General features: G+C 39.7%; 1 protein-coding gene across 2 annotated transcripts in view; it reads right to left on the bottom strand.

Annotated features, from left to right (window-relative positions):
- Positions 1 to 27,912, bottom strand: part of LOC117985236 (calcium/calmodulin-dependent protein kinase kinase 1) — a 131,772-nt gene that overhangs the window by 13,174 nt on the left and 90,686 nt on the right. For both annotated transcript variants that reach the window (XM_069500912.1, XM_034971927.2), the window contains 4 exons: positions 6,398 to 6,478; positions 5,625 to 5,811; positions 4,853 to 4,906; positions 1,548 to 1,718 (listed from right to left, as the gene is read on the bottom strand). In XM_069500912.1, coding sequence (XP_069357013.1) covers positions 1,548 to 1,718; positions 4,853 to 4,906; positions 5,625 to 5,811; positions 6,398 to 6,478 — 493 coding nt within the window. The remainder of the gene's footprint in view (positions 1 to 1,547; positions 1,719 to 4,852; positions 4,907 to 5,624; positions 5,812 to 6,397; positions 6,479 to 27,912) is intronic.

Consider the following 27,912-nt stretch of genomic DNA (forward strand, 5'->3'; position numbering starts at 1 on the left):
TAACTTATATTATAGTGTTATAGTACGCTATAGTTTATATTTAGTTTACTTAGGGGTCTTTCACAACCACCAAATACACTTTATCTAACGAATAAAGTCATTTTGACAGAATCCCAATACGAAAACTGTCATAAGTAACGTCAAATTTATTCGTTAGATCAAATTTCTCTGGCGGCTGTGAAACAGGCCCTAAGAGCGAGGACACACGATGCGCTCCGGCGCCGCACCGGACTTGCAACCACCGAGACGAGGCGGGGAGGGGTGAATGCGTTGCGACCATAGAGGAGAAACAAAGTTTGTTTCTGCTCTATGGTTGCGACGTCCGCGTCGGAGCGGCACCGCTCAGTTGTTTTTATTAACATACTGTCCAACGCTGCTACGGCGCCGCTGCGACATAACAACGTTGCGGCGCCGCACCGCTCGTGTGCCCGCTGATATTGTGAAATCTTTACGGTGCGGCGCCGCAACGCATCGTGTGCCCCCAGTCTTTGTAATTTAAGTGCATAAATCACTTAAATAATAACACTATCTCCCATTACAGCGACCACAAATTACTGACATGTTCACTAAAACCACATAATTAATGGCAGTGGCATTGTTGAATACGAGTTATAGACTACCTATAGCCACTAGGAATGGAATCATCATCATCATGATCAACCCATCGCCGGCTCACTACAGAGCACGGGTCTCCTCTCAGAGTGAGAAGGGTTTTGGCCATGTGCTCAGTGGCAGACTTCACACACCTTTGAGAACATTATGGAGAACTCTAAGGCATGCAGGTTTCCTCACGATGTTTTCCTTCACCGTTAAAGCAAGTGACATTTACTTAATTAAAACACACATAGCTCCGAAAAGTTAGTGGTGCGTGCCCGGGGTCGAACCCCCGGCCTCCGATTTTATTTTTTTTATTTTGAGTAGGAGAATCACAGCGTTTATGCTAGGAATGGAGTAAATAACCGTAAAAACAAAAACAAAATCGAAACCTACTGGACCCAATATTACAGAGTGTAACCAGAACGCTATACAGGGTGTAACCAGAACGCTATACAGGGTGTAACCAGAACGCTAGCAAAACTTAGCGTTATTGTTATAATACCTAAACACAATCCAATACCAATAACCGTTTGCCTCATTTTGTAGTTAGTGATTTAGTATTTTTCACACCCGCAATGTTTAGCGTGCAAAACTTGGGTCAATGCCCCGCCTACGACGCGGCATTGACTTCGAGTGGCCTACTTACGTGACTGACTTCTAGCGTCAGTCAGATGTTTTATTTGTAATATATTGTAAGCTTTTACAAAATAGGATTTTTTTCATATCGGTAATCATCAGTACTATCCTGTCTTCGTTTTTCCCAGCGTTCTGGTTACAGCCTGTATGTATACTCTATCCACGGAGAGAAGTTATAATAGGGCTCTCTGTGTTACGTAATCCCATACAAATGACAAACCCAAAAATCTCAGTAAACGTTAACCATTTTGAGTGACCGATCTATCATCTGTCTTCGTTTAAATGCCAGCGTTCTGTTTACAGCCTGTATATACCTCAACTAGTTTGACAACGTTGGGATGGTCCAACTTCTTGAGCACAGCAATTTCCCTGTACACCCTCTGCAGCGGGTCGGAAGGAGGGCCGGGGCCGGTTTTCCTCGGAGGCGTCCTCCCGAAGAGGCCCGCACGCCGCATCAGCTTGCGTTTTGAGAGGATCTTCATTGCCTGAACAGAATAACTACCTAGTTAGTTTAAATCATTTAGGGTTACGTATTCCGAAGGGTAGAGGTGATGGCCGTTGGAGCCGGAAAGTCCTTGAGTGGAGATCGCGTTTAAGCAAGCGTAGTATGGGACGCCCTCCAGCACGATGGACCGACGATATAAAGAGGCTGGCGGGAAGTGGCTGGATGAGGAAGGCTGAGGACCGGGTGTGGTGGCGCTCTTTAGGGAAGGCCTATGTCCAACAGTGGACATCCACAGGCTGATGATAATGATGAATGATGATGATGACTCCGAAGGGTGCCAACGGGACCTTTTACTAACCCTCCCCTGGCTGTCCGTCTGTCTGTCAGCGGGCTGTATCTCATGAACCGTAATAGGTAGAGAGGTAAATTTTCACAGATAGTGCTATTGCCGCTTTAACAACAAAAATAATAAAAATGACCACCATGAAAATAAGAAAATGATAAAGTATGTTATATCTTAATAACGTTAAATACATATCAAAAATTGCGGACTTCTTTGAATTGACTACACTACACTACACTATAAAATATGTAAAATATGTTAAATTCTTTCTTAGGTCTTAAGGACCAATCCTACCAAAGAAAATCTTTTTGTCACAAAACGCCGTATTTTATTTTTTCTAGCTGGTTAAAACTTACTTTGAACAATTTTCTTTCAAGAATAACTAAGCTATGTTTTACATGTAATCACAGATTAGCATGTCCTGCACAACAGGTTAATTGCGACACGACATGTACATCGATAACGATCAGTCGCCATGAACTTTGGCACCAACCAACATTAACATATTGATTGCCATCGCGCTGTCCGCCCCTTTATGGTCTTCTTTGGAATCTTAATTAATTATCCGGCGACTAAGAAAAAACCGGCCAAGTGCGAGTCGGGCTCGCACACGAAGGATTCCGTACCATGTTAAAGATGATGTATTTTTTTTTAACTTACATGGCGGCCATTTTGAAATTTTTATTCTGTGTTGTAACGACAACACTTTGATAATAATTTTAACTCTCTACCTATTGCGATGACAGCTCATGCCTGCGACTTCGTCGGCGTGGACTACACAAATTTCAAACACCTGTTTTAGCCCTTTAGCGATTGAGTTATCAAATGACCTTTCTTAGCGGATGTCTACGTCATAATAGCTATCTGCATGCCAAGATCCATCACTGGATGGATCGGGCTGAAATTTGGCAGTTCAAACTATTGAGTTTGAGCTGTGCGTTGATAGATCTGTCAGTCAGTCAGGTTTCCCTTCTAAATATATAGATAGTCCGCTGCGCTGACAGACAGACGGACGGACAGACGAAAGACAGACAGACGGACATCACTCAGATAATAGACTCCCGTTGGCACCCTTCGGATACGGAACCCTAGAAAATAGTACCTACTAGATAGGTACCTACCTAACAAAGCCAGAAGAAGAACAAAAAAAAAAGGTACCTAACAGCAAATTTTTTGTTAGAAGATTGATTTGCAAAATCGTATTTCTAGCTTTAGCTTTTTAATGCGGAGGCTATATTTTTTTCCACCGATTATTTCTTACGTCATACTCTATCGATTTCCATAGTTAAAGTTATATTGTACCTGTTATCTTACAAAGCTACTATGATTCGAACTTCATAGTCGCTGATCGTTTCTCCCAGTGTTGGGGACAATATGCAGCTGTTATAAAATAACGAAGGTCTGGCACGCGCTGGCTCTTAGCCCACAGCTTTTTACGGATATGCTTGGGCTTTGGATTTGTAAAAGACGTAAACGCGGACGAAGTCGCGGGAATCATCTAGTCAGTATATTATTATAAATTATTTATATAAATTATTTATATAAATTATTATATTATAAATGTGAAAGTGTGTTTATTTGTTGGTTTGTTAGTTTGTCCTTCAATCACGTTGCAACGGTGCAACGGATTGACGTGATTTTTTGCATATGGGTATAAAATAAAGACCTGGAGAGTGACATATGCTACTTTTAATCCCGGAAAATCAAAGAATTCCCACGGGATTTTTAAAACCTAATTCCACTCGGATGAAGTTGCGGGCATCACGTCTAGTGTTAAATAAATTACTGTAACACATAAAATTAAATTTCGCATTCAGTATTTTATTCTGTACTTGTACAATTAGGTAATTTCGTTTGGTAATTACCTGACAATCTAATCAATCAAACTACATGCGATGAACGCTTTTGTGCGTGTATTTAATTTTCCCTCGACACACGCCAATTGAAAACCAATATTGAAAACGATGGAGCAAACACAAAGTGCGACAGACTATGTGTTTTTAGGGTTCCGTACCTCAAAAGGAAAAACGGAACCCTTACAGGATCACTTTGTTGTCAGTCTGTCTGTCGGTCTGTCAAGAAACCTACAGGATACTTCTAGTTGACCTAGAATCATGAAATTTGGCAGGTAGGTAGGTCTCGTAGCAAACATTCGAGGAAAAATCTTAAAACCGTGCATTTGTAACACACAAAAAAATTAAATTGTGGTCATAAACTAATAATTAGTATTTTCAATTTTTGAAGTAAGATAACTACATATATCCACCTGTGCATTCTAAAACAGATTTTTATTTATTTTTATGCATCATAGTTTTTGAATTGTCGTGCAAAATGTCGAAAAAATACGACTGTAGTACGGAATCCGCGTTGCGTGAGCCTGACTCGCACTTGGCTGGTTTTTTATTTTCATAACGTCGCAACTCGTAAAGAGCAACGGATCAACGTGATTTTTTGAATGAGTATATAGTTAAAGACTTGAAGAATGACATAGGCTCCTTTTTATCCCGGAAAATCAAAGCGTTCCCACGGGATTTATAAAAACCTAAATCCACACAGACGGAGTCGCGGGCAACAGCTAGTATGTTACAAATTATCAAATTATAATAAGCATTGAACTAACAAAGTGGTGATAGTAAAAAGAATACCCGGCTGAGTTTGTTGTGGGCTCTTCTCAAACCTGGGCGCGTTTGGAACCCTCGTAGCTTTAGTTTTGAGTAAGTATTAATTATCACCACTATATCATCTTACAAATTAAACTTTTGGTAAGCGTAAAATTTTACCTATTCTGAATAAATAATTTGAGTTAGAGTTTGAAATAAATAATAACTTACATAATGCGTGTCATCTTCTTCGCTGTAGGCTAACTTGACGATGCCGTATGAACCCTGGAAACCGAAAGCAGCTACTTTAGCAAGGCTCGTCAATAGGCGTTCTTCAGGATATACTAGAGTGAAGCCATACGATGCGTTGGCGGTGCGGTGCCTGAGCGGTGCGTCATCCTACATAGATATCGCTGTACCATGCCACACGCTACTAACGTGAGGACTAATGGTGAGGACGTCCACCTTCGTGACGTCAGACGTCCATCAGAATTCCCAACGAGTCACACTTTGACTGTGGGTGTGACTCGTTGGGAAAAGAATTCGATAGTCACACTCTATACGATTGGGTGCGGAATCCACCACATGTGGGTGGGAGTGCGAGGGACACTCGCCGCGTCTCTCTGGGTGTTCTCCTGGCTACTGCACTCAGCTGACTTGTAGCAGCTATACTGGTTGAGCAGCACGTATCTCATTCCAGGGACATGCGCGGTAGGTTCCCAACGAATTACACTTATCATGTCACAGTGTGACTCGTTGAGAATTCATTGACTTTTGCCCCATCGAGTCACACTGTTACTAGTTGCAACCTTTTAATCCATCAGAATTTCCAACGAGTCACACTTTTACTGTGGGTGTGACTCGTTGGGAAAATAATTCGATAGTCACACTCTTACACCATTGAGTGCGGAACCCACCGCTTGTGGGTGGGAGTGCGAAGGACAATCGCCGCATCTCCCAGGGTTTTCTCCTGGCTATCAGCTGACTTGTAGGACTTGATTACCTGACCAATCGGCTCCAGCAGTCTATACTGGTTGAGCTGCACGTATCCCGGGGCCTGTGCGAGGGACACTCGCCGCGACTCCCTGGGGGTTCTCCTGGCTTTGGGGGACCCCTGGCCGCTGCACTCGGCTGACTTGGCGGCGTGTGAGCGTAGCAAGGACGAGCGGTCGGGGGAATATGCTGACAACCTGGGACAGAAAGGTGTATATCATATCAACTGTCTGTGTTTGTGTGTGTGTGTGTATATGTCAATCCTCGAAGCTGCTAGTACCTAATTTATTTACAATCAAGAAGTTATATCCTAGAGTCAAATTCAAAATACTTATGCCTTTCAAATTGACTTGTACAACTCCACGTTGATCAAATCCATGAAACCAATTGGGCCGTCGGAATTCGATGCTTTGACGACCTCCCTGGCGCAGCGGTAAACGCTGTAGTGTATAGTGACAATTTGGGAATATAATATAAATTCTAAATTGTATCTGGTCTGGTCTGGTGGGTGCCTGCGGCGGTGGCTAGCTACCATCCTATCGAAAAGCGGTGTGACAGTTTTCATTAAACCCATGCCCCTTTGGTTTCTACACGGCATCGTACCGGAACTAGAAACTACGCATTAGATTCTATTCGAATTTGATAAAAATAAGATATCGCTATGGAATCAAGAAGTATTTCGTAATTTTTTTTTCAATTTTTTTTTTTTAGATATTTCATCCATAATCCACAAATTATTACTCCATACATACATCCACGGGTATAGTTGGCAAAATAATTTACCTGTCGTTGTCTGACGGCGGCCATATTTTGCTGACGTCACGATCCCTTTTCGCCTCCGCGACCACGTCCACAGCAGAGTGCCTGAAACAATAAAAAAGATTTTTAATTTACGGCTAGAAAGAAAGAAAGTAAGAAAGAAAATGCATTTATTTGTTGTTGGTGTCACAGATAAAAACAAAGTAGAAATGTAACATTTTTAACCGACTTCAAAAAAAGGAGGAGGTTCTCAATTCGTCGGAATCTTTTTTTTTTTTTTTTTTTTTTTTTAATGTATGTTCCCCGATTACTCGAAAACGCCTAGACCGATTTTGATAATTCTTTTTTTGTTTGAAAGGGTATACTTCAAAGTTGGTCCCATTTCAATTTGGTGAAGATCTGATGAACATCTTCGAAGATAGATACTGGAACTCCTCAACGGATAAGAGTAAATTGCTCGCGATCAGTGTAATAGCTTAGTAAACAGTAGACTTTTAACCAGTAATAGCATAATTCCATGGGGCCACTAAAAATTGGGAAATAAAATTTTTTTACAAAAAAAATAAAAACCGACTTCGTTACACAAACACTAAAAATTGAAAAATAATTTAATTTATTACCGAATATATTATGTATACAAGAGTTAATATAGTTCCATAATAATATTTTTTGGGGTCGGTGCCAATGAGGTGCCATGGTGGAGTCCCATAAAAATATGAAGTCTAGACGATTCGCGAAAGCTAATTGGCACCGGCACCAAAAAGTATTATTATGGAACTATATTAACTCTTGTATACATAATATATTCGGTAATAAATTAAATTATTTTTCAATTTTAAGTGTTTGTGTAACGAAGTCGGTTTTTATTTTTTTTGTAAAAATTTTTTATCACATAGGTGTACAGCTCAGCATAATGTCTGATAAGATTGAGTGACAAACATCCAAACATCCACACTTTCACATTCATAATATTATTAGGATTAGGATTAGGATTGTAAAGAGTACCTACCTAATTGCAATCCCGCGCATAAATAAAAGTAAGTAAGTATCATATTATTTTATAATAAGATTGAAATAAAATAACTAGATCCTCGTATCTCAAGGGATTGTGTATAAATCCACTGACAGTCCCTTAGAAAGTTCAAGTTCTCCGCATTTACTAGAAAAACCGCTGATACTGGAGAGGCATCACAGGCGAGGGTGACCACGCTTACCGCACTATACAGGGTGTAACCAGAACGCTAGCAAAGACTTAGCGCTAAATGGCACCGATTCTAAGCACAACCTAATTTTAGAGTATTCGCACCCTCTTCTTACTATTGTAATATGAAAAGGACAGAAGCAGTTTGACATTTCTAAATTTAATTTTTAGATGGTAAAACCCGTGATTTTAGCACGCACTCGCGAACCTACTGTTTAAATTTGTATTGTGCACTAAAATTTAGAGTCTTTAAATGTGAAAGTCATGTTCCGTTCCTTTTTTAGCATTAGTAAAAAGAAAGGGATGCAGATACTCTAAATTTAGTTTAGACAGAGACTAGAGAATCGGGGCCAATACTACCTAAACACAATCCAATACTAATAATCATTTGCCTCATTTTGTAGTTTTTAGTATTTTTCAAATCCGCAATGTATAGCGTGCAAAACTCGGGTCAATGCCCCACCTACCACTCAGCATTGCCTCCGAGTGGCCTACTTACGCAACGGTCTTTGACATCTAACGTTAGTCAGATGTTTTATTTGCAATATACCGTGAATTTTTACAAAATTATAGGATTTTTTAATAGTTTTTTTCGCGTCTTTTTGTGGTATCATATCAGTAATCATCAGTACTATCAACTGTCTTCGTTTTTGCCAGCGTTCTGGTTACACCCTGTATACTAATTCTTATTGTTAACTACATAGTTAGTACTTAACCGCATACTTTGTTAGTTATACATTGTTACTCAGACAAGCCGCCAAGCGCTTACGAGCACGAAGAAACCAACATTATAATCTTTTGTTTTTTGTGGAAATAAATAAATAACAACAAAAACATTACAATAATAATATTATGCCCTACTGTACAAGCAATTGCAGCCTTGTGCATTGCTGGAGGAAATCAAATCCATGCTTTCCGTCCATGGGTGGTTCTTTCTGTTCTGTCCTGAAATATTTAGCGAACATGGCAGTCCCATCGTCGCTATGAAGATTGTGGAGTATCTCGTTGAGTTATTCACGCTCACCGGCGCGATGTTTCGTATCGGGAGTGTTGCGAAATTCATCGAGATTTAATATTGTGTTACCTAATATGTGAAACAGTTTTAATTTTCAGACATATTCGCTGGGCTTTTTGCAGACCTATATTATAAAATCATTGCTATGAAGTGCTCTTATTGAAAGATAAAGACCAGTGACATAGGTTACTTTTCATCCCGGAAAATCAAAGATTTGTGTGTGTTGTTTCGGATTGACTATGCTGCGTAGGCCCTACTGGCCGCTACAGCGTCACCGGGGGGGTTGGCGAGCGCGAAGCTTCGCCTGGGGGTGAGCCCTAGGGCTCGCAGAAATAATTCGAGAGGTCGGGGGGCAACGTCCTCCTAAGGGCGCCTCCTGTGAGGGATTTTTAAAAACTAAATTTACGCGGACGAAGTAGCGGGCAGTCAGCTAATACCTAAATAAAGGGACAAAATCCTTTCACTTAAAATGAAAGCACCCCTTGTGACTTGTAGGTAAACTCAAACAATTAGAAACCCCTCGCCGTGGGATTACACGGCTTGTTGGCACAAGTTTAATTATTATTTACAACCGGGAACCCGCTAAAACACCGGAACTTGCGGGAAATTCGGAAGCCTCGCAAAAAAACTGACTGTTACCAACTTTGTGAATTTGTAATTTGTGAATTGTGACTGATTACCTAATTTTTAAGACCCCATGTAAATAATATACATGAGCCTGTTTCTGAGAAATTCTCTAGTCTCTATCTATTATGGTCCAGGAGATACAGCCCGCTGAGCTGACAGACAAACGGACGGACGAACAGGCACGACTTGTTAGGACAAGTTAAATTATTCTAATTATTATTTTGTCAACCGGCAACGAGCTAAAACACCGGAACTTGCGCAAAATTCGGAAGCCTCGCAAAAAAAAGTTATAATTGGAACGACATCCTGAAAACGTGATATCTAGCTGAAAAAACCCAGTCAAGAGCGTGTCGGACTACCACACGAAAGGTTCCGTACCGTCTTACATGAAATAACACTTTAAAATGTTTTTTACATGGCGGCCATTTTGAAATCATTACTATTTGTGTTATAGCGGCAATAGAAATACACATTCTGTGAAAATTTCAGATTATGGTTTACATCATCGATAAATCACCCACTGCGCAGGTACAAGGTCAGAGGCCTGTGAATTTTCCAAAAATCATGAAACACCTTCGTCATTTTTTGCCGTCAAATCCAAATAATGACTTGAAAAATGACGGACTTTCACACTGTACTTTATTTTTAATATTTTTATCCATTTGTATAATTTTCCAAAAATCCTTTCTGAGTACCTACCTTATAAAATGAACCTGCTGTCAATAATTCAAGATTCTATCCCCAGCGGATTGCTGTGCGTTGATAGATCAGTCAGTTCATACAAATAGTTATAAGTAGGTAGGAGTACGCGGCCGAAAGTAATGTACATCGGTCTTTAGAATGACATTTCGGCTTTGGAGAGCGTTGTCTCTGTCACTCATACCTATATGACGTTTTGTCGGTCTCAAAGACAGGGACAACGCTGTACAAATTTGCTGTCTCCTCCTTAAGGTCGATGTACATTACTTTTGCTTACTTATGCTTTATTACCTACTTATGCTCGCGACTTCGTACGCGTGGACTACACAAATTTCAAACCCCTATTTCACCCCTTTAGGGGTTGAATTTTCAAAAATCCTTTCTTAGCGGATGGCTACGTCATAACGGCTATCTGCATGCCAAATTTCAGCCCGATCCGTCCAGTAGTTTGAGCTGTGCGTTGATAGATCATTCAGTCAGACAGTCATTCAGTCAGTCACCTTTTCCTTTTACATATTTAGATTTCTACAGTGGTTAATCTTCAATTAAGTAAATCTATCTTCCTTTTCAATTTAAAAGATAATTTGTGACGACGCCTCCCTCGTGCCAATAAATGTGGAGCTTATTAAAAATTGAAATATCCAGTTGCTTAAAATTCATAGAGTTTTGAAACTGTCACCAAGAGCCGTTGTAATCCTGAGTCCAAGACTAATCCGAGATGAGTTAATTTGGAGTCTTGGTGGCTTATTTACGAAATAAATGTTTTCTAAAAATTAAACAATTGAACACGCGTGGTAATTAAAAAAAACCGGCCAAGTGCGAGTCAGGCTCGCGCAATGAGGGTTCCGTACTACAGTCGTATTCTTTCGACATTTTGCACGATAATTCAAAAACTATGATGCATAAAAATAAAAGAAAATCTGTTTTAGAATGTACAGGTGAAGACCTTTCATATGATACCCCACTTGATATAGTCACTCACTTCGAAAGTTGAAAATACTAATTATTAGTTCATGACCACAATTTAATTTTTTTTGTGTGATCTAACCCTAAATTCACGGTTTTCAGATTTTTCCCCAAATGTCAGCTATAAGATCTACCTACCTGCCAAATTTCATGATTCTAGGTCAACGGGAAATACCCTGTAGGTTTCTTGACAGACAGACAGACAGACAGACAGACAGACAGACAGACAACAAAGTGATCCTATAAGGGTTCCGTTTTTCCTTTTGAGGTACGGAACCCTAAAAATAGGATTATTGTATAGGATAATTCTTATTGAATTTTCTAAAATCTTTTCTCATAATAGCTATAGCCATTGAAAGATTATCAGTCAGTCAGTCAGTCACCTGTTCCTTTTATTTAATATTTAGATTTAGATTCAATGCAGACTCTGCAAGCTACATTAACTCGCCAAGATATTATTTCTCGTCGAGAATATAAATACCTTCAAAGCCTTTTCAGTGACCTGTTTTTCTTTCCCTCGGCGCGACCACTTTAACTCTAAATAGATTTTAAAAATGTACATAACTGCATTATAACTAATATCGTTCAATGTGAAAGGCAAATGAATGAAACGACCTATTTTATTCTAGGTCAATTAAAAAATATTTTTATTTTTATTTTCTCTCTCGACTCTAAGACAGATCTATAGAGCGCACTTTGACTCAGGATTGAGTTCAAACGAGACAGATTTATGTGAGAGATATTGCTCTGTCTTGTTTTAACTCTGTCTTAAGTCTAAGCTAAGTCAGAGTGCGCTAGCTTATGCTTGCGACTTCGTCCGCGTGGACTACTTAACTTACAAACTCTTATTTCACCTCCTTAGGGGGTGAATTTTCAAAAATCCTTTCTTAGCGGATGGCTACGTCATAGTACCTAGCTATCTGCTTGCCAAATTTCAGCCCGATCCGTCCAGTAATTTGAGCTGTGCGTTGATAGATTAGTCAGTCACTCAGTCAGTCAGTCAGTCACCTTTTCCTTTTATATATATAAATGACCTTAGGAAGCCCATTTATTTCTCTTCATTTATTTGTCTATGTCAATGTCATCACTTATCTATGTCTATGATTACATAATTTGAATCTGCCGCGCATTGACACGACAGAGCTGTCAAGTGTCAACTGTCAGGTTGTTATTTTATTAAAACGTTAGCTGTGCGAGTGAATTTCGAATTATAATATAAAATTAGAATTTAAAGTTTAAACAATACCTAATAACAGTGAAATAATAGCTTCAATTGTTGTTTTATAATGTGTTTATAAACACACTTGTGAAATAAAAGATCTTGCGTTGCTCTGTAAAGAGTATTATGTTTTATTAACGACCTGACATTTTACAAGAACCAAACACCTAAGGTGTTAAAGATTATCTTACCTGTAAAGAGAAACAACAATTGAAGCTATTATTTCACTGTTATTAAATAGGTATTGTTTAAACTTTAAATTCTAATTTTATATTATAATTCGAAATTCACTCGCACAGCTAACGTTTTAATAAAATAACAACCTGACAGTTGACACTTGACAGCTCTGTCGTGTCAATGCGCGGCAGATTCAAATTATGTAATCATAGACATAGATAAGTGATGACATTGAGATAGACAAATAAATGAAGAGAAATAAATGGGCTTCCTAAGGTCATTTATATATATATAGATAAGAAAATTAATTATTATTATGATTAACTAGGGAAAACATCGTGAGGAACCTGCACGCCTTGAGAATTCTTCATATAGTGTTCCCAAAGGTCTGTGAAGTCTGCCAATCCGCTCTTGGCCAGGCTTGGTGGAAAATGGCCACCGCCAAACCCTTCTCATGAGCTGGCGATGGGTTGATCAAGATGATGATTATTAGCTAAAATGCCCTCGACTTCATCCGCGTGGCTTAGATTTTTAAAAATCCAATGGAACTTTGATTTTCCAAGACAAAAAATAGCATATTATGCTATCTCCTTTACAAACACTCATTTGGAATTATGTAGACGTATTTACGGTTTTATTTAACACCCGAAAATTTAAAAGTTCCCACAGGATTAAAACAAGTCTAAATCTAATGATTTTAAGCTTATTTCGTGGTTCAACGACATTAATTGGGTTGAAATATCGACAAATAAAAACATCAAACTAATCGTGGTACCTATGTACCCGTTATCTACATTAAAATATGTCTAAATCCAAGTACAAAGCTGCGGGAATCATCTAGATTCTAGGTAGTACTAAACATAAAACTTAGCTGAAATTGCTAGAAAAGTTTGCAATGTTGCGAGTTTGTATTTCGCCATATTTCCTAACTTTTTTACATCTTGCACCTGAAGTCGCAAACTTTAGTACTTTAAACTTGTAAACCTAGAAACTACTTAAGACTTTCTCAAAAATTTAGATTTACGAGGTACTTGAAATAACTGTTTAAGAACTAAGCGCAACGCATACCCGCAGAGTTGGAGTGGAGTCGAAGCGTAACGCCTTTTTTGATAACCACTCAAAAAACTAAGCTTTATTTACCAATCGGTTTTTTGAACTACCTATGTGCCCTGCCCATTGCCACTTCAGCTTCGCAACCCATTGAGCTATGTTGGTTATGGTTTTCCTACGGATCTCCAAATTTCTGATTTGATTACGTAAATAAACTCCAAGTACAGCTCTCTTCTTCGTCTGCTGCGTGACCCACCCTTCGAAACTTCCGCGTTTTGTTTTCAATAGCCAAATACAAATAGATGTAAAAATAGAAAGGTTTTTTTCTACAAATAAGTAAACTTTTACAAGTGCTTTCTAATTGCAAACTGCAACATGCAAACTGTGGAATCAACTCCCATCGGCGGTGTTCCCACTAGATAACAACATGGGGTTATTCAAGGGGCAGACCAACAAATTCCTGAAAGGCCGGCAACGCATAGGCAGTTCCTCTGGTGCTACAAATGTTCATGGGCGGCGGTAATCATCAGGTGACTCGCCTGCTCATTTGTCCGTTATCTCTATTAATAAAAAATATTGTCAAGTGATGAATCTGGCACTAGTTCGGAATGCTGAATTTAGAACCCTATGTGAAAGAATACAGTTGAGTTTAATTGTTATTAAAGAATACATCTTTCTCGACTTCACTTCAGTCTTCACTCCATAGGTAGGTATGCATCGGCCCTAAGAAGCAGGGGGTCTAATTTGAATGATATTTCTTGATACAAGTTAACTCAATATCAACGTAACTTGCCCGCCTTATTTATAAAGTTATGGCAAAAAAAAATTCTTGAAGGCAGAGGCATATTATTACTTAAACCGTCCGTCCGTCGTTGCTACCGTCGTGACGACCCGTGCAATTGGGTCGAAATATCGACAAATAAAAACTTGAAATTAATCGTGGTATGTACCTGTTATAACTACGAAATAAGCTTAAAATCATTATATTACTAAAAGCTCACATCTTTTGTTCTCAAAGGTGTGACAAGTCTGCCAATCTGCGTTTGGCCTGCGTGACGGACTATGACCTGTAGGGCGATCCTTTCTCGTTTTGAGAGGAGACCCGTGTCAAGATGATGATGATGATATGAAAGTGTAACATGCGTCCTAGCTAACGTATTTCAGAGTAGTGTTCTGTAATTGAAAAATCACTAGGTACCCATATTACTACCCATTATAAATGCGAAAGTGCGTTTGTTTGTTGGTTTAGTGGTTTGTTAGTTTGTGGGTTTGTCCTTCAATCACGTCGCAACGGGGCAACGGATTGACGTGATCTTTTGAAAAGGGTATAGACTATAGAGAGTGCCTGTTTGATTTTCCAAGACCAAAAATAGCTTTGTAATGTCCTTTCCTGGGGTGCATGATAGCCTAATGGTGAGGACGTCCGCCTTCTAATCAGAGGTCGGGGGTTCGATCCCAGGCACGCACCTTAAATTTTTCGGAGTTATGTGCGCTTTAAGTAATTTAATATCACTTGCTTTAACGGCGAAGGAAAACATCGTGAGGAAACCTGCATGCCTGAAAGTTCTCTATAATCTTCTCAAAGTTTGTTAAAGTATACCAATCCTCACATGGCCAGCGTGGTAGACTATGGCCAAACCCCTTCTCACTTTGAGAGGAGACCTGTGCTCTGTAGTGAGCCGGCGATGGTCTGATCATGATGATCATGATAAAATACAAGCGGACAAAGTCGCGGGCGTCAGTTGGTTATTCGGAAATCCAAAAAATATCCTAGTCAAGTAAGCATTATCTTTTAGCTCTTAAATAAATCCACCCTTACTGTCAATCAATCAATCAGCCTGTTTGCGTCCACTGCTGGACATAGGCCTTCCTAAGAGCACGCCACCACACACGATCCTCCGCCTTCCTCATCCACCCACTTCCCGTTATCTTCTTAAGGTCGTCAGTCCAGCGGGTTGGAGGTCGTCCCACACTGCGCTTGCTGATACGCGGTCGCCACTCCAGAACACGTCTGCCCCATCGGCCATCGCTTCTGCGGCAGACGTGGCCTGCCCACTGTCACTTCAGCTGGCTAATTCGTTGGGCTATGTCGGTCACTCTGGTTCTCCTACGGATTTCCTCATTACGGATTTTGTCCCTCTGAGAGATACCCAACATAGCCCGCTGAGTGACTTTGAACTTGTGGACAAGGCCAACTGTCAGTGTCCACGTTTCAGCGCCATACGTCATCACCCTTACTGTATACGCATGTTATTTGGTATGGTAGTCGTTTGCCCTTTTACTATAATTATCTAGGCGTTGAGCGTATGATAGTAACACTTGGGGCTATTATTATTTATGGGCGTCGTTAATAACTAGATATCGGTACCATAAAATTGGCTACCCGACCTTTATGTATTGACCTGGTTTCTGACCAATTTTGAACACATCGATATAAATGACAAGATATGCCCAAGCGAACAAAATTTTTCACGATTTAGAAACCAAATAAATCAGCGCCACCTCTTAGATACTAATAAACGACCCGTTTGAAACTCAGACGTCACAGAGGTTGTATTGGTGCTAAATAAACATTTTAGGAGCAATGAATCGGTGCAATTTTGCTTGTTCAATGGCCCTGTCCTTACGAAGTAATTATATAAGTTAATGCCCCTGCACTATTTATTTTCCTTAAAAATCCTGGTAGCACTGGAAACGTCTAAAAATGTTGTTTACTTAAAAATTCGATTATATCAGTCAGTCAGTCAGTCACCTTTTCCTTTTATATATTTAAATTCAAAGCTGATTTCAGTTTACATACGAAGTACGGTGAAAGGGCGAGGACCTTGTTGTAGGCCTATTATCTTTACATCAATTATTATAATTACCAAGTACAAACGCTCGAGGGTTACATACCAATTACCAACTTGAGCTATACCTTATTAAAATTAATTTATATTTGCCTGTCGTTATGTGGAACCTGAACCTGAAGACTGAAAAGTGAAGATTTAAGCTCAGAAAGCTCTGTTGGGGAGTAAGGGAGAGAACGGCAATGACTAGTCGACCTTAAATGTCAACCTCACCTGCTCGTGGTACTCCCTGCTGGACAACGGACGTGGTACTCCCTGCTGGACAACGGACGTGGTACTCCCTGCTGGACAACGGACGTGGTACTCCCTGCTGGACAACGGACGTGGTACTCCCTGCTGGACAACGGCGTGGTACTCCCTGCTGGACAACGGACGAGGCTCTGGCGACCGACCAATGGCGGTATAACCATTCACCGAGCCGGGCAACTGGCTGGAAGAGGCTTCAGTGGCCTTGGGTCTAATAATCCCTAAAAGTCTGGTGCAGAAGGCAACGGGAAACTACTGCACTATTCTCCCAAGAGAGAAATGGCAGACACAAACTCAATGGTGATTTTGTCGGACGATCCGGCTGACGCCCGGCGCCACCTATCTATCCAGTATCCAGGCAAGGTGGTGCGAAATATATCACATTGTGAAAATGGCCACCAACAGAAGCCGGTGGAAACAGGTAATCTATTCGAGGGCAGTTTGCCAGGACCACGATCTTCAGCAATAAAGGAACGACCGGAGAGAGAGAGAAGCTCAGAAAATGGTACCTATATAAAGTCTAGGGAAGGTTTGATAAAGTAGGTATCAGAAATAAGTAGGTGCAACAAAATTTTTATACGTTGTTGTTACTTTCTTTTTTACCCCACTGCGGCGAATATGACTGACTGACTGTACCCGTAGTACAAGATTTTACGTCTCACCAAACGAAACCAAATTCGAGAGTCGAAATACTTCCGCGTTACAGTAAACTGGATCTTAAAAGCCTTGTTTTAAAGCACAAGTTTGTCTACACTTCTACAGCCAGCGCTCCAAGCGGAAACATTGCGAAATTAAAATCAGTGGCATTGAATATTTGACTTTAATTCAAGGCTGTTTAGGTCCATTTTACTGTAACGCGGAAGTATTTCGACTCTCGAATTTGGTTTCGTTTGGTGAGACATAAAATCTTGTACTACGGGTACAGATCTATCAACGTACAGCTTAAACTACTGGACGAATCGGGCTGTTTGGCATGCAGATAGCTATTATGACGTAGGCATCTGCTACGAAATGATTGTTGAAAATTCAACCCCGATGGGGGTAAAAAAGCGGTTTGAAATTTGTGTAGTCCACACGGACGAAATTGCGACTTACACCATGGAAAGCCTACTATAAAGTGTCCTTATATTTAAAGAACGCTATCAAAAGAGACTTTATAGTACACCCTTACAGATAAGAGGTACCTATCCATAAAATAAAAATAGAGTGCAAGTTACAAAAGAGTGTGATAAAAATCTAAATAGGTACCTTCATAAATAGTAAAAGTGTTAGTGACGACATTTTATAGCGAACTCTACTATTATTGTTGTAAAATAATAAGCTGTGGATAGCCTAGTGGTTAGGACGTCCGCCTTCTAATCGGAGGTCGGGGGTTCGATTCAACTTTTCGGAGTTATGTGCGTTTTTAATTAATTAAAATATCATTTGCTTACGGTGAAGGAAAACATCGTGAGGAAGCCTGCATGCCTGAGAGTTGTCTATAATGTTCTCAAAGGCATGTGAAGTCTACCAATCCGCACTTGGTCAGCGTGATAGACTATGGCCAAAACCCTTCTCATTCTGAGAGGAGACCCGTGCTGCTGATGATGGATATTGGAACAGAAATAGCTTACACCCTTATCATCTAGGTATTATTAGAGTACACGACGGAAAGTTGTACATCGACCTTTAGAAGGAGATAGCGGGTTTGTAGAGCATTGTCTCTGTCGTTGAGGCCGACAAAACGTCACATAGTTATGAGTGACAGAGACAATGCTTTCCAAAGCCGAAATGTCATTCTAAAGACCGATGTACATTACTTTCTGCCGCGTACTGTACTGTGTATAAAAGTTTGCCTAAATTAATATTTTCCGCGTTTTTCATTTCATTAAATACTAGATGATGCCTGCGACTTCGTCCGCGTGGATTTGAACTTTTAAAAATCCCGTGGGAACTCTTTGATTTTCCGGGATAAAAGTAGCCTATGTAAGTATGTCTTCCCCGGGATGTAAGCTATCGCTGTACCAAATTTCGTCACAATTGGTTGAACGGGTGGCCCGTGAAAGGCTAGCAGACAGACAGACGGATAGACAGACAGACAGACAGACACACTTCGCATTTATAATATTAGTATAGACTAGACGATGCCTGCGACTTCGTCCGCGTGGATTTAGGTTTTTAAAAATCCCGTGGGAACTCTTTGATTTTCCGGGACAAAAAGTAGCGTATGTCCTTCCCCGGGATGCAAGCTCTATATGTACTAAATTTCGTCAAAATCGGTGCAACGGATGGGCCGTGAAAAGCTAGCAGACAGACAGACAGACACACTTTCGCATTTATAATATTAGCATGGATTTTTCGCTAGAACTAGCAAAATTGTTTGACTCTTCGTACACTAACAATGGTACCTATGCGTGTTTTCTCTCAGTCAGGCAAGTAGGTACCTAACTGTAGTTTTAATTGAGGGTTCGTGATTTCGGACCCTCTGGTGTCGATAGTTAAAAGGTCGTGACCTACAATAGTTTATATTGTTACCACTTTACCTTGACGAGAGCAAAGTTACAATATTAAAAGTTTACTAGTTGACCCACCCCGGCTTCGCTCGGGTGGAAAACTCTCTCTCGCTTCAACGGTGAAGGAAAACATCGTGAGGAAACCTGCATGCCTGAGAGTTCCCCATAATGTTTTCTAAAGCGTGTGAAGTCTGCCAATCCGCATTTGGCCAGCGTGGTAGACTACGGCCATTATACTAGCGATCGATTTGAAAGCACTTTGCAAAGGCTTAGTTCAGTAAAAAACTTGTTATTTATGTAAAAAGTCTGTCTGTGTAAGTAATTGAGTTGAAATTGTAAAATTTTGATAATGTTAGTGTCTATGCAGACGGACCACGACATAAATATCGTTAGGTAGTGGTCCTGGACGACCTAACCGCTGTGATAGCCTAGTGGTTAGGACGTCCGCCTTCCTCTCGGAGGTCGGGGGTTCCATCCCGGGCACGCACCTCTAACTTTTTGGAGTCATGTGCGTTTTAAGTAATTAAATATCACGTGCTTGCATAATGACGTCACAATGCGTATACCACAAATATTTTTCAATTTTTTAACATAACAATAGAGTAATTTCTGCTGGAATGTATTTTTTGGTAAAAATTTAATGACTTGCCCATTGCCACTTCAGCTGAATAATTCGTGGAGCTATGTCGGTCATTTTAGTTCTTCTATGGATTATTTTGTCCATCAAAGAGCATGTGGCATATCTCAAAGGACCCTAATCTAATTAAATTATGACTACAAATAACCACTACATTTTATTCAACGATAAAAAAGATAAATCTCTTAAACTGACGCAAATTATGATGACTCTCGAAGTTTTAACTTAATGCTGACATTGAAATATTCCACGCTCAGATTAAGAGGGCATTATCTCTAATGGTAGGGGAGCCCAAGAGGGGATTTGGGATTTACTCGAGCGCGTCAGGTTAAGACGAGGTAAGTTAAAAAGTGTGCATTTCATTGATCTGACAATTTAGGCGTGACATAAGGAAATGGGAGAGTCACAAAGTTTCAAAAATCAGCCATGAATTTTGGTTATGTTCAAATCGTCAGTTTTTTGAATAGGAGCTACTTGAGGATTCACTTAACATCCCTTCTCAATATCTGACGCGCTCTTTCGGTCTTTCGCGCTTGGCTGCAATTAGGATAGACCTGGTGGGAAGTGACAATGAGCCTAACCCACTATGCAAACCGGCAGATAAATATTTTTGCGATACAAAACACACGTGGGGCGCATTATCATACTTTTAATATCTAGCGCTCGAGCATTTCTATGTGAATATATTTTTACATTTTTGAAAACCTGTGTACGCGATCTCCTCACCAGTGAAAGGGGTTACATCATTTAACCCTTTTTTCTTGTTAGCACCTGATCTTCACAAAATCAAAATCATCATCAAAACCAAATATTTCAAAATCAAATATTTATTCAAAGTAAGTAGGTACATACAGAGTACACTTTTTGTCATTTTGAATGTCATTATATAAGTAAAATCACAAAAATAAAATAAAAATAGAATAAATCAGTTTACAGATTTAAGGTACCTACTTAAGTAATTATTCAAAAAAAATATCAAAGTAATTAAATTATCAAATACGCAATCCAATAGGTCCCCACGACGCTCGAGTAAATCCTTATTTAGCCTCTTGGGCTCCCCTACTATAATAGGAGAGCACTTTAAATTCAGAGCTAGTACATTTTTACAGCGAAGAGAGTAGATTGTTTTAATACACTTAAGCGGCCATCTAGAAAATGATTCCGACACAATTGGGTAGGCACTTGGGCGGGCTTGAAGCCCTGTATCTATATCTACCCTCCTTAAGGCAGTGGTCGGACCGCCGGCGAGAAAACGACTAACTATCGCCGATTTTCTCTCTCAAGAAACTCACAATAAATGTACATTCCGTGTAAACGAAAGAGATGCATATTATATCAAAGGTTGCTCTCTGACTGTTCACACTGCCAGTGACGAGTCGCTTTACTTTATTTTTTTATTTTTTTTAACCATTATAGGTATACGCTTGACCGCAATCACACCTGATGGGAAGTGATGATGTGGCCTAAGATGGGACGCGTTTACCTAGAAGATGTCTTTTCACTCTTGTTTTAAAGATACCCGGGTTGTAATTGGTAGGAAACACATATCGCGGAAGAGTATTCCAGACCTTAGCCATACGTATGAGGAATGATGACGCAAAACGTTTCGTGCGTGTAGATGGGATGTCGACGACATAAGGATGGAAACTCGCCCGACGTCTTGCTGTTCGGTGGTAAAATGGTGAAGGGGGACTAGTTTTGTCGCTGAGCGACGAGTTTTCGAAAATAAACTCGCTCAGCGATATTCGTTCAGCGATGCTTGCTCGCTTGAATACGTGTAACGTGCGCGCAGGTTTGCACAGAACCAATATATTAATCTATGCACAGAACTGAGCGTGAGCGACCGTGGGCGAATGGCGCGAGTAATCGCTCGTCGCACTCATACTCGCTTCCCGCTGATCGCCAACTCGTTTAAGTTTCTAGTTCTACTCGTTTCTCGTTCATCGTCGGCGGTCGGACCACTGCCTTACGACCACAGCATATAGATATCCTTCACACAATCGGTTTTTAAGATCTCGTCAAGTGCGAGTCGAACTCGCACACAAAGTGTTCCGTACCCGAGATCAAAGGCGACGGACTATTGTGTCTTTCTTTATACTGTAGTCTGTACTAATCTTGTGCAGTGATTTTTTTTTGGAACGTATAGTGATAAAGTAGTAAAACTCGTTCTTTTGTAGTAGGTACTCCAGTGGATATAGCTCCACTTACGATCTAGTGAAACTTACTCCGCGTTACTACAAAGCTGTTTAACAATGCATACAATGGAGGCTGCAACGCGAGCTCTTCTCGTGTCTTATTCATCCGGTCAGTCTTGCAAGGACGACTTGTGGTGGATTACATCTGACAGTGGCGTATTTTTAACCGACTTCCAAAAAGGAGGTGGTTCAAGGATACATCTTATGATCAACCCATCGCCGGCCCACTACTGTGGTCTCCCTCGGAATGAGAAAGGGTTTAGGTCATAGGATACCACGCTGGCCAGTGCGGATTGGCAGACTTCACGCACCATTGACAATATTATGTTTTCCTTCACCAGCCTTTTTTCCAAATTTCGTAGAATTTTCTGCAAACAATGCTGTATATCTAGCTATCTGTCTAGCTATAACAGATCTGAGTGAAACCTACTCCGCGGTAGTACAGCCAACAACAAAGCTAGGTTTGTACTGGCGGATGCAAACCTAGCCTTGTTGCTGACTGTACAAAGCTGTTTAGCAATGCATACAATGGAGGCTGCAACGCGAGCTCTTCTCGTGTCTTATTCATCCGGTCAGTCTTGCAAGGACGACTTGTGGTGGATTACATCTGACAGGGGCGTATTTTTAACCGACTTCCAAAAAGGAGGTGGTTCTCAATTCGGCCCATTTGTTTAAAATGTATTTAGGTAGGAACACCGATTTTCTGGACCGCTTTGCAAAATTTTTTTTGGTGTTCTTTTTCCAAATTTCGTTTTCGCAAACAATACGTCTAAATAAATAAAAATCAGTTTTAGAATCTACAAGTAAAGCCCGTTCATATGATATAGACCCACTTGGTATAGTAATCTTACTTTGAAAAAGTTGAAAATAACAATATTTGTTCATGAACACATTTTAATTTTTTTCTTGTGGTGTGACCTCAAATTCACGGTTTTTAAATTTTTGCCCTCATATTATCTGCTATAAGACCTACCTACCTGCCAAATTTCATAATTCTAGGTCAACGGGTAGTATGTTTAGTAGGTAGGTTTAGGTGTAGGTTTCTTGACAGACAGACGGATAGACAGACAGACAGACAACAAAGTGATCCTATAAGGGTTCCGTTTTTCCTTTTGAGGTACGGAACCGAAAAGACGTCGAATATACCTACTATTTAAATTTCATTAGTTAATATATTATGTTCTAGAAAGGCAAGTAGAGCGATAAATCTTACTCCTGTCCGTAATACAAAATGTAAGATCTCGTTCTCGTACATCCCTGGCTACTACTATCTACTAGCTTCATGAATACTTGAGTAGATCTAGGAAATAACGCGGAGTGTGGCCAAATGTAGCTATCAAGTTGAGGCTGGTTACGGCGTTTGCCGGCAACATTGACTTATATATTACTTCGTAAGGACAGGGCCATTGAACAAGCAAAATGGCACCGACTCATTGGTCCTAAAATGTTTATTTAGCACCAATGCAACCTCAGTGACGTCTGGATTTCTAAAGGGTCGTTCATTAGTATCTAAGAGGTGGCGCTAATTTATTTGGTTCCAAAACCGTGAAAATTTTTGTTCGCTTAGGCATATCTTGTCATTTATATCGATGGCCGGCACACTAATGCGGATTAGCAGAAGACACTATCGGCCGTACTAAGAGTCGCTTAATCATTACTTAAGTTTAGTTAAAACGAGACAGAGCTATATCTCTCACATAAATCTGTCTCGTTTTAACTCAATCTTAAGTAACGATGTTATTGTGCTGTGTATGTTGTAATATTTACATTCCAATACGGTATTTGACTATGTCAAAAATAAATTATTTCTCAGTGATTATTAAATAGACGGTCTTCCAAAATACGTAAAAGTCACGTCCTTTGTTAGTTATAACTCATAACCATTTTAAATTATCGATTAAACTAAAAAAGTACGTCATTACGATGTGACGTCACATTCCAGTATTTCATAGAATATCGCATGCTAAGTGCGCGTTTTGACGTTTAATAAAAAGTTACTGATTTGACTTGTTGTCAAATACCGTATTATTACTTCCTACTTCCATGGTGTACATAATATGTTCCTGCATAGAAAAAAACATAAGCGGCAAATCGAAAACTTCTTTTTGATCGGACGAATAGCGCCGGAAAACGAAGGAAGTTGCCTATTTCCTGAACGAACCGGGCTTAGTGAAAGAGGACAGATTAATTAGATAGCTGTAATATACTCGTATCTCTATAGTAGGTACACAGGTGCCTATACTAATTGAATCTACCTTTAGTATAGAGGCAATTCCGAGATTACTTAATGGTCCGACAATATTGAATTTAGCTTCGGCGTCTTAATAGAGCTTGGTTCCGTACCTTAAAAAGAAAAAGGAACCATTATAGGATCACTTCGTTATCTGTCTGTCTGTCTGCCCGTGATCAACGGGCGATAGAGAGAGCTATGCTTGGAATTTCGCTACGTGAACAAATCAGAAATGAGGAGATCCGTAGGTGAACCAAAGTAACCGACATAGCTCAACGGGTTGCAAAGCTGAAGTGGCAATGGGCAGGGCACATAGTCTACACGTACTTCGAAAAAGCGGCCAAGTGCGAGTCAGACCCGCGCACCGAGGGTTCCGTACTACAGTCGTATATTTTCGACATTTTGTACGATAAATTAAAAACAATTTACCTTAAAAATAATTATTAAAAAATCTGTTTTTGAATGTACAGATGAAGACCTTTCATATTATGATACCTCACTTGATAATATAGTTATCTTACTTCGAAAATTGAATGACCACAATTTTTTTTTTGTGTGATGTAACCACAAATTCAAGTTTTTCAGATTTTTCCCCGAATATCAGCTATAAGACCTACCTACCTACCTGCCAAATTTCATGATTCTAGGTCAATGGGAAGTACCCTGTAGGTTTCTTGACAGACCGACAGACAGACAGACAGACAACAAAGTGAACCTACAGGGGTTACGTTTTTCCTTTTGAGGTACGGAACCCTAAAAATGCCTTGGTATGGTATAATATATCTTACTTTGAAAGTTGAACATACTATTTATTTGTTCATGAACACATTTTAATTGTTTTCTCATGATGTACTTAACCACAAATTCGGATTTTCCCCCTTATGTGTGGTATAACAACAAATAAAAACATCAAATTAATCTACATTAAAATATGTGTAATTTAATCTAAATATATAAAAGGAAAAGGTGACTGACTGACTGACTGATCTATCAACGCACAGCTCAAACTACTGGACGGATCGGGCTGAAATTTGGCATACAGATAGCTATTATGACGTAGGGATCTGCTAAGAAAGGATTTTTGAAAATTCAACTCCTAAAGGGGTGAAATAGAGATTTGAAGTTTGTATAGTCCACGCGGACGAAGTCGCGAGCATAAGCTAGTTAAGTAATATGTATGTAGACCAGTGAGTGAACTACATTGATCTAGATCGATGGCATTACATCGCGTGGTGTATATCACTCGGGGTAATTGATCTCGACGCGTGTAAATCAATTTGAGTTAATTGGCTCCCTCCGTCCGAGAGATGTGAGATCATGGCTAATTTTACACCGTACCCATGGTGCGTGACTTATGACTTGTATCGGCCTTTGTATTCTATTATCTATTAAATATGTGTTTAGCTTAGGCTAGCTAGTTTAGATGATTGGCGAAGGTGTCGCTATAAGGGGTGATGTGGAGGCGACCTAGGTAGGATTAGGTTAGGTTTATCCGGTAGTGTTACCTACGTTGATGGTTTCCATGTGCGATACGTGAGAATTACAATAATTGTAATTGAGAATAGTTCATGCAATTTGATAAAACAAGAATATCGTTAGTCACATATGTGCCTGGTTCATTTTGAGTAAGCAAATCCTGACTTATCTGATAGGTTGTTTAAAGTGCTGAGAAGTAATGTCAGTCAGTCAGTCAGTGAGTCACCTTTTCCTTTTATATATTTAGATTTAATTAATTAAGTAATATGTATGTTGACCTGCAAGAGAGTGAACTACATTGATCTAGATCGATGGCATTACATCGCGTGGTATATATATCACTCGGGGTAATTGATCTCGACGCGTATAAATCAATTTGAGTTAATTGGCTCCCTCCGTCCGAGAGATGTGAGATCATGGCTAGTTTTACATCGTACTCATGGTGCGTGACTTATGACTTGTATCGGCCTTTGTATTCTATTATCTATTAAATATACAGGGTGTAACCAGAAAGCTGGCAAAAATGAAGGCAGGTGATAATACTGATCATTACTGATATGATACCACGAAACTTTAACACGATCCCTTTCCTCTCCAACTAAGCGTCAAGCTTGTGCTAGGAGTAGGTACGACAATAGTGCGACGGGCAGGGTTTAAACCACCGACCTTTCGGGTTTCAGTCCACTCCTTTACCCGTTGAGCTATTGAGGCTTAATGTTTGAACCATTGAATCGTAATGCTTGTTTACAAACAGTATAAACATGTGGTGTAAATACAGCCGGCGCGCGTGAATGTGGCCATAAAACGAGCCAAATTACGCACTGCAGACCCTATCTCTACAATTAATTATTGTACTAGGGTGAAGAGTTTTGGAAAACGACGCACGATGCGATGCTCATGTTCATTTAATTTTTTGGGTACACCTGTTGAAAAACTCTGCTAAGGTCATTAAGTTGGGTTGTTCCGTATTCATCCTATGACGTCTCATCCCAAACAATTTTTATTTTCTGCAGAGAGCTATGCTTGGAGTTTCTCTGTTGGAGTTCAAATCAGAAATGGGGAGACCCGTAAAAGAACTAGAGTGACCGATAAACCTGTAATATCGGCTCCCTGCTATATGCGTCACACGCACGTCTGTCTCAGTTCCTAGCCATATGTCAAGTGTGTCTGGAAGGGGTTACTCTGATCCATGATAATTCTATAGTGTGCGGCGTATAGGAGCAAGACGACAGTAAAAGTTCATACTTACATTGACTCAAAAGAGAATTTAGGCTCAGAGAGACAGAGAGAGAGCTGTACTAACTTCTTGCCTTGGATAGAGTTCGACGACTTGATCGAAATGATATCGATGACAAATCCAATTTATCTAATAGATTTAATTCCATTTATGATCAGAAACAATGCAGATAAGACTTGGAAGATGATTCTACCCGCAGTCAGGTTAACGCAATTAAAAACTAATTCGGAATTTTCCCGCCTCCGCTAGAATGGGTTTGTAATAATATTATTGTTGACAAAATCAACTCGCTATTTCTATTGTTATGATTGTTTTCACAATCCATCACCGGCCCAATACTGAGCACAGGTTTGAATTAGAATGGTTTTAGGTCATAGTCTAGACTTTAGAATAGAATACATCTTATTCAAACAAACTTTTACAAGTGCTTTTGAATCATCAAAATTATTTACCACTGGTTCAAAATGCCGTTCCTAAGGAGAAGAACCAGCAAGAAACTCAGCGGTTGCTCTTTTTAAATGTTCAATTTACAATACTATGCTATAGTATAAGCAATTGCAGCCCCGCGCGTTTGGCCAAGGGTGGATTGGTAGATTTCACACGCCTTTGAGAACATTATGAAGAAATTTCAGGCATGTATTTAACGACCTCCCTGACGTAGTGGTAAGCGCTTTGGTCTTATTAGTGGGAGGTCCCGGGTTCGATTCTCGGCAGGAGTTTGGAATTTTATAATTTCTAAATCTCTGGTCTGGTCTGGTGAGAGGCTTCGGCTAGTAACAACCCTAAAGATATATAATATATAACTCTAACGATGTGTTTGATAATATAACGAACAGATAGAAAATAAGAATAGATGGAAAATTTCGAATAAGTTTTTAATAGCGTTACCCTGACCGGTGACGGAGTCATCTACCAAGTTTTATCTTTATTGTTTCATAATAACGAATCAAATTAACATTGAACCCAGGTTCAAAGTTCAATGTTGACGTTTCATTGTAATTTGACCTTTTCGGGTTGTTATCAAAACATTACATTACTATCATGCTAAGTTTTGATAACTGATGTTATTCTCGTTTTGGACAAGGTTTGTTAATGCTACCCAGCTTTTAACAAACAGTTTAGATTAAAGTTTAAACACACATTTTATAACAATCTATTTTATTAAGTTTTCAAAATATCGCTAAATATGTAAAATGAAAAGGTGACTGACTGATTGACTGACT

Source organism: Maniola hyperantus, chromosome 9 (assembly GCF_902806685.2).
Source record: "Maniola hyperantus chromosome 9, iAphHyp1.2, whole genome shotgun sequence".
Taxonomy (NCBI): Eukaryota; Metazoa; Arthropoda; class Insecta; order Lepidoptera; family Nymphalidae; genus Maniola; species Maniola hyperantus.